The 11747-nt window shown below is 36.1% G+C and overlaps 1 protein-coding gene across 2 annotated transcripts in view; it reads right to left on the bottom strand.

The window, feature by feature from the left end:
* LOC136811968 (tight junction protein ZO-1-like) overlaps positions 1-8705 on the bottom strand; it is a 33712-nt gene extending 25007 nt beyond the window's left edge. For both annotated transcript variants that reach the window (XM_067068574.1, XM_067068572.1), the window contains exons 1-3: positions 8554-8705; positions 1942-1983; positions 525-889 (exon numbers count right to left, since the gene is read on the bottom strand). In XM_067068574.1, the coding sequence (XP_066924675.1) occupies positions 525-889; positions 1942-1972 (396 nt within the window). In that variant the 5' untranslated portion in view covers positions 1973-1983; positions 8554-8705. The remainder of the gene's footprint in view (positions 1-524; positions 890-1941; positions 1984-8553) is intronic.
* Between the last annotated feature and the right edge of the window lie 3042 nt (positions 8706-11747).

The following is an 11747-nucleotide window of genomic DNA, read 5'->3' on the forward strand; positions in this document are numbered from 1 at the left end:
TAAGGTTCTCTTCATCATCCATAGTTTTTGTTCCCTTAAACAGACCCAAAATTGGGAAAATCAGAGAGCCTATTTTGTTTTTTTTGTTGCTTCTGAGTCCTTTAAAAGATAGACTTTGGAAGGTTAAAAAATCAACCCTGTCCGCGCATACCCAGCACCTATTCTTTTGCTTAAATACCTTCCCAGCCTGCTATGTGATACCAAGTTATTTTACCCATAAAGCTGCTATGAACAATAAAATGTCATCAGAATGCAATCCAATAGATCTTATGAATTTGGCCTTTACAAACTTCTAAATTAATGTTGAAAAACGTCAGCTGCTAGCCAATATATTTATGTATTGGAAAATCAATACTTTCAACATCGGCGACATCCAAGTAATATTAGAGCAGCCCCAATGGAACTTTTTCTAATAGTGGGGATAAAAAACTTCTATCAAAATCCCCATGGAGATGAAGATCTATTTCCAAGTGGAGCGGGGGTGTTGAGCATTAAGTAAAAAGTTAGCATTAAATCAAACTTACACCACTATCATTGCTAACAACACTAGCACCATCTGAATGTGTTTGATTTATTCGATCTTTCAAATTCGTGTTTTCAAGTTTCAGTTCTTCATTTTCAGTCTTCATCTTTTCAAGTTCTTGCTCCTGTTGTATCAATCTTTTGGTAAGCACATCATGTGTTTCTTCCTTAACTTTTAATTCTGCCACCGATTTTCTTAAGGATCTTACAGACTCATAAGTTTTTTGTAGACGCGTCTCCGAAGATAATCGATTCTGTTCAGACGTCAACTTATCATCTTTGAGCTTGTGGATTGCTTCCAGAATCTGGTCTGCTGATTCAACGTCTTCAAATTCGACATAATCACTCTTTAGCTTTTGTAGAAATTCTAAAAAGTAGTAGTAAGTAAGTAAGTTTGCGACCGCAGTCGAGGGCGACACAAAGGCTCCCTTTTCGTATAGCTGTCTACCCGAAGGTAGGGCGCCACTCCTTTCCCTGGATTTCTCCACTTACCCTTGATCCGTCTCTTTAGTTGCTGAGCATCAAGCAGAGAGGCATCAAGTACCATTTTGGGTATCTTTGGTATGACTGGCTGGGGATTGAACCACCAACCTTACGCACCATGGCTGGATGCTCTACCTTCATGCTACGGTCGCTACTAAAAAGTGATGACACTATTATTTTCATTTTTTCAGGTTTCAGAAAGAGTTGGAGAAACATTACTGGTAATGTAATCTCGAAGTGATGGAAATTAATTCAAGTATACAATGAATTCACTACAATCATGGTCGTCATTTAGAAAAATGGGAAATTCCCACAAATTTTCAAAACCACAAACGATTTCGAAGTGCTTTAAATTAGGTTGGAAGGGTAGAATTTTACCTCTGAGTTTTAATGGTAGACTTAAGGACATTAGGATCCAAAAGTTCAAGAATGGTCCAATAAGGCTCATGATATAGCCTGGAAGTCTATAAACCCCTCCCAAATTGAAATATCCCCGATTACATTTAAGAGATGTCCCAAAATCGACTTTCTCGCCCGAATTTCGAAAAACGAGGAATTCTCAATAGATTTTGACCATGATTGTATCCCCCTTTACAATAGATTACCCATTACAGTTTATGCGAAGAGGGAGCAGTCTGAATGTAAACGACCACATCCAACTGATCAAAAAAGGACCTCTTTACCCAGTGGCACACGATGTTGTTTCAATGTTAATCTAATGTTCATAACGTCCATATAACGTTAGATGAACGTTGAACCAATGTTGTGTGTCAGCTGGGCACCGTGAGTATCGCAGTCAATTCTTTTGATATTGATATGATTGAGACATGCGTGTAATAAAATGCTTACAGTTTGTCTCCACAGCATAATTTCAGTTAAATCTTTTTACCAATATTATAAATCTTTCTGACTATGACTTTAAAAAAAGATACTTACTGTCCCATTGTGAATCTTCTGAGCTCGCCATCCTATCAACTTCTGAAAAAGAAATCAGTAAAACATATAAAAATTACACTACAAAGACGTCTCTGGTTTCTGTAAAATCCACAAAAAAATCATTCTAATACACCCCTGTGTCACATACCTACTGGGATCCCAGCCCCACTGGAAAAGTTTCACCGGGGCTGTGAGACAGGGGTGTTCTAATAAAAACTTACATGTAGATTAAAAAAAACTAAACTGAACTATCTCCTCTAATGAAAATAAAAGTTAATATCTTGGTCATTCTCTCCGGATTTTAGCTAAGGACACATGACAAAATAATTTCGATTTGGCGTTTGTCGTTACCATTTAGACTAGAGTTTACTTCTGGCTGAACTTTGCTTTCTAATAATTTTTGATGACGCTGAGTCCAGTGAAGAAGACTAAGAGCATTTGACGAAGTTGTCATTTTGAAAAAAAATGTTTAAAATCCAAATAACAAAAAAGCTAGTTGAAGTTGAAAAATATTATTAAGAATGAGAAACAAACATCAATAACAGATTTTGAATCCCTTATTTTAAAATAAAAACATTGCTTCATTCTTTTTTTACCTGGCAAAAACAACGAAAATCTGGCGGACTTTCCAGTCCACCTAAGCAAAAGCATATTACCATAATACCGGGCCACTCAATCGCGCCATCCGGTCCATAAAGCTTTGAATAGACCCCTGGCTAGTGGGCAATCTAATATATATTAATCTAATATTTCCTTCTGACTATGAAATGTTCACCGAATGTTCAAATAAGCATGTCATGCTTTTTAAAGCATCCTCTCCGATGAAACTCCTCCTGAAAACACCCCCTTCTCACAGACCCGGTAGGATTTTTTCAGCCTGTGGGGGATAGAAATAACAGACTAAACTCGATGGGGATTGGTATTCCCAAATTGTTTATGGCTGGAGATTTCAATTCTTTTGTTTTAGAGTCGGAAAATTCAGTTGGGATGGGAAAATCAGTGAATATTTTGCAATGAGGATTGCTTTATTTGATTATTATCAGTTGGGACAAAAATTGGAGGATAGTTTTCCACCAGCGACGATGTTTTGGCCAATTTTTCCAGTGGGAAGGGCTCCCGGTGGATCTGTGAGAAGGGGGTGTCTGAGAGGAAAGTTAATTTCATATCAGCTGTCAAAAAGTTTCAACCTTATAGTATCAGTATCGGTGGTAGATGTTTCACAACAACGGCACTTCGTTTTTACATTTGTGGTCGAAAAATAGAGAATTTTCTGTATTGATATTTTTTTTTCAGAGTTTACAGTATGTTTACAATTGCGATTTTAGTACTTCCACATTATTTCATTCAGATATTTCAATTTTAGAGGGGATAAGTGGCTTCTAGGCTATAACTCTTAACCTTAATTGGAATAAGTTTGAGCTTTTGGAACCTAAGATTCTATCATTTGTGGTATTTTATCAAACATTATGACTCTTATACAAAAAAGTTTCAGCTTTGTAATTGAAATAATGGACCCAATTAAAATACTACCAGGAGAAAGAGGAAACAAAACTTAGCATTTCCACGTAGTAATTACGTACCAAATTAAACTTTGTTTTTCACGTAGTAATTACGTACCAAATTAAAATTTGTTTTTCACGTAGTAATTACGTACCAAATTAAAATTTGTTTTTCACGTAGTAATTACGTACCAAATTAAAATTTGTTTTTCACGTAGTAATTACGTACCAAATTAAACTATGGTTAATGAAAAAGAACATGCTGTAAAATTAAACCAATCATATAATTAAGTCTAACTTTAGTCACTAGCTAATCATAACACCCCTATGTGATAGACATAGACCTGCTGGGACCCCAACCCCACTGGAAAATTTGGCAAAAACTTCATCTCCTTCGGAAAGAATTTTGGCCCTACTGGGAAATTGACTTTGATTTCATTCCCACTTGAAACTCAAAGATTAAAAATTGGACTTCAAAACCATCCCCACTGGATTTTTTACCTTGGAAAAATATAACTTCTATCTCCCACTGAGAGAAAAAAAGCTCCACCGGGTCAATCATGTCAATATGGAGAGTCGGATTGTGTTTTCAATGCCCTTCAGTGAGTTTTAAAAATGTACATATTTTTTATAAGAACAAACTGTATAAGAACATCAGGCCTCGATGGCCAAGATGTTAAGAAAAAGTTAAGAACATTTTAAGGCTTTGCGGACTCAAAAACATCAGAGGAAAATGTACAAAAATACATAAAAATGGGGAATATAAGAACACCTTAATAGCATTTTCATACCCTGAGTATCAGAGGTTGAGAATATTTCAACCTCTGAAGACCAATAATAAAAATTCTATCGCGCATGTGTCAATCTAATCACTGTAAAAAATCAAAGACGAAGAGCAAATATTACCATATTAATGTTTAGTAGACTATATCAGTATACAGGGTGTCCCTAATAAAAGTATCGAGTTTGAACATGCGATTGAGTAGAAAGTTTTAAGTGTGTATTCACAAGATTGTATTTCAAGCTCTCCCTCTTTTTTCTTTGTCATTACGTAACAATAAAAACATACTCTGCCTGTTTACAAATGCAACGAAGAAGATTTGAATTTTTATTAATTTTGATTTTTAAAGACGTACATTTATGCAAAAGGGGGATAGTAAAAAGGGCTATTGATTAATTTATACGTTGTAACTACCTTTTGTAATAAGCCTGTGTGATGGAGAACGTTCTTATATTTTAGCGCTAACAAACACAAACTTTTTTACTCAATCGCATGTTCAAACTCGATACTTTTATTAGGGACACCCTGTACAGTTTACTATTTACGAATTCCCCAGAAACCTCCAAGTGTAATTGAAATAAGTTTCTTTCAAAAAAAATCTTTTACATGATCCCCAAATGTATAACAGTAATTACAAACCTTTTAATTATCGAAAATGATTCTCTATCACTGACACTTTTTAAAAAGCATTGAGTTGTGTTTTCAACGACGGGAATAAAAATATCAACTTTGAACTTCATCCAAGATCTTGGATGGTCGTCATGCTTACTTTTCTTTGCGTTGATTGCGCGCTGAATAGAATCTGGATTGGTCGGCACAGCGTCGATATATGATTTCGACCTGTGCTTTTCACGGTAGCATTTTCAGGCTTGAAACTCAAAAAGTTAAGAACACCGAAGACCCCAAAAATTTTGTATGTTCTGATCAAATAAAAATAGTGAGGTGCCTTCAAATCCTATATGGGAGATTCGACTCTCGGGTTCGGCTATGCACCTCATTGACAAGCAAAGTGCATAGCCTGGATATCCATGTTCCTGGTATTGTGATGTTTCTACTGTTTGGTATGCATAGATGTATGTAAACCTGTGGTCAAAAATTTCCTCTTTGTGCAAAATGGACCTTTTCATAAAGTATTTTTAGTGCAACGACTGCCTCGTTTGGAAACCAATAGCAAGGTGATTAAATTCCATGAGTGTTCAAGTAAATATAGTAAACGTCTTATGAACTCCTCCGAGAATCAATAACAAGTTACCATAACAATATTTTGAAAACGTTGTAAGCGTTGCTGGTGACGTAATTCATGAGAAGGTCTATTATGGACATGATAACATGCTTCACCTTCAGATTGTGGGATATCGGAATTGAAATTGGTTTAGGTAGAAAGATCTAGACCATTGATTTTAAAGCCCAGAGGTCTAGAGAAGAATCTCTAACCTTTCCTAGGCAAGGAATTATTTTGGTTGTTAAAAGATGTAAAGATGGCGGAGAAAATTCAGGAAAATCTACGAAAACAACCGAATTCAGCATCAATTTACGACCTTTGCAGCCCATCTGAATGTGTTACAAGTGAAGAAGGAAGATCCAAAGGCACACTTGAATGTAAAAAGTGCAATCGAATCGTACACTACACTTGTTCAAAGCTCCCCGTCTATCAAATCCAGTTATGTCTAACATACAAATCGAGAGCTTTTGTCTGTCAAAACTGTGTCGTGATCCCCCCTAATCTATTGGAACGGGTCAATTCATGTGAAACATCAACAGTTTCAGGATTCCGAAAGGAGATAAAAGCTTGTGAAAATATAATGAAAGCCCAGGACGTAGAAATCACTCAACTAAAGTCCAAAGACGTTAATACAATGATCAGCGAAATAAAGGATAGCTTTGACATCAGAATGGCAACGATCGAAAAGAAGATGGAAGACATCATTGAGAAGAAAGGAGAAAATAGATCACAAAGCTACGCAGCAGTCGCGTCGAGGCAAATCGAGAAAAACATAGAAAACGTACTTCGAAGGGAAAAACAGGAGGAACGACAGATTCAATCCACGGCGTGCAATCTAATTCTTCATGGTGTTGACGAATCCACTGAAGATTCAGAGGAGTCAACCAAAATCTACGACGAAGAATATCTAAATGAAAAAGTCTTACCTAAGAAACTAAGCTTAAGGAATATAAAGATTGAAGAAACTCAAAGAATCGGAAAATTTTCGAAGGAAAAGGGAGATGAAAAACGCTATCGACCAATAAAAGTCCGATTTGCAAACGAAGAAGACAAAAATACAGTGTTAAGAGCAATCACTAAAGGAGAAAGATTGCCCTTCCGGGTGACAGAAGATCTTACGAACAGTGAAAGGAAGACAATCAAAGAGTGGTGTATGAAAGCCCAAGAAATGAATACTTCACTAAAGGATGCAAACTTTAAATTCAAAGTCAGGGGGAGCCCTAGGAAAAAACTCTATCTTAAGAAAATTGTAAACCGAACAAAGAGCGGTTCATAGAGGCCCATGTGCTCGCACGGTGGCCTGCAAACTTGTATAGCATTATTATTTATTACTATTAAGAAAAAGTGAAGCCACTTATTTCCCATCCAGAACGGGCCTAGAAAGTACCACAATCATGACGACGGATGTATCTAGCGGTTATTTTTTTTTTTTTAATTTAGTGATATATTTTATTTTCAATCCGGCCTTTGTGTAAAAACCACGCGCTGGCGTTCTGGATGGGAAATAAGTGGCTTCATTCTCTGTCCAGGAGTCTCGAGTCTAGCCCTTTGGGCTTAAAAGGCAAGATCTAGACTTCGAGTCTGCGTGATAAAAACAAAACAAAATGGTATCTAAATAAATGAAAACTCTTCGCTGATCAGTTTGATAATACATAGCCTGGGAATCCAAGCGTTAAACTTTATTCACAGTGTAGTTTATGATATTTTTGCTGCTTTTTTAACGCTTGACGCAGGTAACTCGCCTGCAGGGAGATTTTTCCCTGCAATGCAGGTTCGGCCTGATTGGCCAGCTTTCGGCGTATTACTTAGCAGTACTTTCGCGCGCATTTTGATAATTTCGATGCACGCGCATATAATTTATGGAAAAAGCTGACTCTGCAGAAAAAAGGAAAACAAATGAAAAAGAAAACATAGTTTCATTTCGAAACAAAATGGCTGTTGGCTTGAAGTCTAAATACATGTGGCTAATGTTTTGATGTGGTTTTTAGTAGTTTTGAAAGTCTTTAGAGCCTGTGAAAGAGTTTTTATGGTAAGTTGATTATGTGTGTTTGCCTGGGTTTCTAAAGTTCAGAAAGTCTGTCAACAAGGGTTCACACACAGACTGTTTATAACATTCTGTGTCAGACTAATCTACCTGCACCAAGCTCTTTAATCTTAGAACTTTGTGAGGTGAGATATTTTTTTGTTTTTCTAAGATTATGAACTTGGATTCCCAGGCTAGATAATACAGTACACGGGTTGCAAAATTATATCAGTGCAGTCAAAACATGTGATTACTCGAATAATCGCACGATGGGTTATTTTTTCTTATTTGGCGCATTAATCGTTAACTGCGTCCTGTAGAGAGCAATTAATCGTTAATCACACTCTCCAATGTCGCGCCAATGTTTACAAAATTGATTTTAATGTTTTTTTGTTACATTTTCTTTGCATCGAACGTTTTGATTGCATTCGAAATATATTTTGAGAAAAAGAAAATCAATAAACAACAATAAAAGAAAGACATAAAGAGAAGAGAAAAATATAAAACTCTCACTGTAATTTCTGTAATTTACTTTCCTAACTGGAAAAAAGTAGTGAAAGCCATTGTGCGATTAGCTCGTAATCACATAATAACTCGTACAATTCGAAAATTGCACTCGTGATGTTTTTGTTTCGAATTTTCCTCGTCCTTTCGGACTCGGAAAATTAATCACAAAAAAATCACTCGTGCAATTATATTCGAATTGCACTCGTTATCATGTGACATATACAAAGTCCACGTGATTTTATTCTTTAGTTACTTGCTTTACAACTTACAGTTGATAACTTTATTAGTGCCAATCAAAAATGTATGTCATATAACAAGATCATAAAAATTTCGAGTAAAAGCGTGATTTGTCTTCAGACTTTAATTTTGCAACCTGTGTTTTTATTTTGTTCGAACATGCTGAAAAGCAAGTCTCAAGGGATCTGCGATATGTTGTCTTTACATTGAGTACGAAAGTGAAAGTAAGAAAAATAAGAAAATAATTCTTTTGCTAAACATGCTGATTCAAATTAATCACAAAACACTGTTTAACTACTTTACTCTAAAAGTTTTCTTTAGAAAAAATCTCAAAAATTCATACCTTTTATTCGTGCTCATTTTACCAAAAAGCAACATTAGAATTTTTCAACATGGTATAGTTTTATCATCCCACACTATAAACAGTATTTGTATTTAAAAACATACGCACGCAAAGAGAAATGACTGTCCCGTTACAGATAAACTACATGCATTGAGAAATTGAAAAAAACAAAAGCATTTACAAAATTAGAAACGGTAAGTAGACAGAGAAAAAGCTCTACATAATTGGAATACCTCTTAACACACCATAATAATAGATTTAATAATTACAAAAAAATCATTATCCTTTTATTGACGTGTGTTTTTTTTATAAGAACATCCAAACATTTTGAAGCGTTCGGATATTCTTAACTTTTAGAATTTCCAGCCTAAAAGTATTCTTAATATGTTCTTAATTTCATCATCTAACGAGTCCATTTTGTCCATTTTCCTAATTAATCGGGTGCTTTAGAGTCTTAAAATGTTCTTAACTTGTTCTTGATATTCTGGCCATAGTTTGTTCTCATAAAAAACAACGTGTGCATTTCTTAACTTATTATTTATGATTATTTTCCGGAAGAAATAGAAACCATCTCTGTATCTCCACCCTGTGTCACTGCATGGATTTATTATAGAGACTCTGGATGAACATCGAATTGTACTAAAGTTCCTTCGGCTATACCTTTACTGATCGTATCTAGCGCCCTTCTAACGCCCAACTACGCCTTACACGCTCCACTGGGCAGCAACTTAGCAATTGCTGTCCAGCCCTCCTAAACTTTAGTGTTGTTTCGGCGGCGATCGGCGGCGGACCTGCTCAGGACATAGGTTTGTAAGTATCCTTTTCTTATTTGTAGCACGATTGTAGAGCGTTGTCATTATTAAATATTAGTTTATTGTAACTGCATAGTCTCCCGTTCCTGTCTGCAAATAGGATTAGGTTCTACTCCCCTAGGTTCCTTTAGCCCGCCCCTTTCGTAGTCTAGACTCACTCACCCACTGCGTCTTATTCGTCTGCTAGGCCAGCACGCGGATAAGGCTCCAGTACAGAATGAAACTGTGGAGAGCGAAGTATTGTATTTCTATTGTTTCAGGAAACAATCGATGTACAGGCTTTGTCCGCAAAGGACAACTGTCATGGCGGCTCGAAGGAGTCTGATTTTGAAAAATGATTAATACTTTTATTTCTTAAATGTTCTCTAACTTTATCTATTCGTACTTTTGCTGGCGAAAAGTTTGAAAATAAATGCTAGTATACCAAGCGGATACATTTATGAAATCTGGTGTGAGAAAAACATCAGACAAGTAAAATCAATCAAAATGCTTATAATGACACGAAATTTTCAATTGGGAAAATTTTTCTTACATAAAAACTTGACGTCAATCAGAAAGGTTGTGCTCTTCGTTTTTTCAAAAAAGTGGAGAACTTTTCTAATAAAATTTCAAAAAATGGAAAAAACAACCAAAATTCGACAAAAACTGGTATCACCTGACAAGAACCTGACCCTTGATGAAGATGAGATTGACAACAACCGTTGTACGGAGCATAATTGCATTAAAGATAATGAAAAAATGAAGATTCAATGCCATAAATGCCAAAGAATGCTACATTATATCTGCACTGGACCACCACCATACCAGCTGAATATGTTTTTGAATAAAGGTTACAGAAAATACCAATGCATAACTTGTTGTTCTCCGGCAAAAGACCTCAGCATAAAAATCCATCATCAAGCAGAAAGAATAGAATGCTGTACACACTATAAAAAGATTGATGCATGTGAAACCATAATACACCATAATACACCATAAAAGTGAGAATAAAAAGAGACTTAACACCGTGGTCAAGGACTTAAAAGCAAAATGTCAGGAATACCTAAAAGACAAAAATCAAGTAACTGATCTAATCCAGAGCCAACTTTCCGTCCTGGAAAAGAAGTTATCCACTAAAATTGAAGAGACAGTGAATGCTAAGATTTCGAAAGTCCAAGTGGCTAAAGAACCAAAAAGTTTTTCCGACGCTGCGAAAGTAAATGGTTCGTTGAACCTAAACAACATGAAGCAGTTACTTAGAAAGGAGAAAGTCGAAGAACAAATCGAATACCAAAGAAAGCTGTCAATAGACGCAAACATCATCATCCGCCACGGGGTGCGTGAAAAAGAAAATGAAGAAGATATCGATTTCGTAAACGAACTTTTGAACGACGTCAACGTAAAAACTCAACCAACCTTCGTCTCTCGAGTTGGAAAACAATCAAATGGCGTGCGTCCAATCAAAGTCGCATTCAAAGACAGCCATATGTGCCATATAAAGTACCGCTTCATGAAGAAGTTGACTGAACTAAGACAGCACGAGAAGTACGTAAAATTGAGCATCACCGACGATTTAACGAAAATTGAGAGAGAGAAAATCAAAGAATGGAAAAGAAGAGCAGACGAGATGAATAAAGCCAAGTCGAATGAAGACTTTAATTGGAGGGTGCGGGGAAGTCCTCGTGACAAACTGTACCTAAAAAAGATTTTTTGTACAAGATCGGTTTAGAGGCCCTCGTGTGCCTGGACTGTATTTCTTTAATAAATAAATAAATTTCTCCGAGAAGAGCTGAGATTGACATATAATAGATGTGAGTCTCACAGCTCCACTGTGGTATGAAAATCTTTTGGTAGCACGTGGTGACACGGTGGATTTTTTGAGGTTGAAAGTTTAAAAATTTCTGGTGTCAATATTCAATTTCTTATACATAGCTAGCCTGGATATCCAAGATCAAAATTTTAGAAAAAACAAAAATTACCTCAACATACAAAGTTCTAAAATTATAGAGCTTGGTCTCCCTAGAGAAAGAAAGTGCAAACCCATGTTTCCTAGTCAACCCAGGGCAGCAAAACAGAAATTAATAAAAAGCAGTCTTACAAGATCTAAAACTATTTAAAACATCCAAAGATTACACCAAAGTCCATAAAAAAGTTTGCATGCATTATCATGACCAACCATGTTTTCTTGGAAAATGAACTTGCCTCTGTTTTCTTCTTTTTCATGTTTTCATGTAACAGAAAGCCCTATCTTCACTAGCAACTGGAGGACTATCCTATTTTTGCTTTAGAATTCCTCCGCGCTGTGTAGATTAGCCCTTACGGTTTTAGCGAAGTGAGCGCAAGCAAGCGGACTGCATTCTCTTAAAGAGAATGCATATCGCTCTAGGGAGGCCAGGCTGTAAA

The sequence above is a fragment of the Clytia hemisphaerica genome, unplaced genomic scaffold (assembly GCF_902728285.1).
Source record: "Clytia hemisphaerica strain Z4C2 unplaced genomic scaffold, Clytia hemisphaerica genome assembly, whole genome shotgun sequence".
Lineage (NCBI taxonomy): Eukaryota > Metazoa > Cnidaria > Hydrozoa > Leptothecata > Clytiidae > Clytia > Clytia hemisphaerica.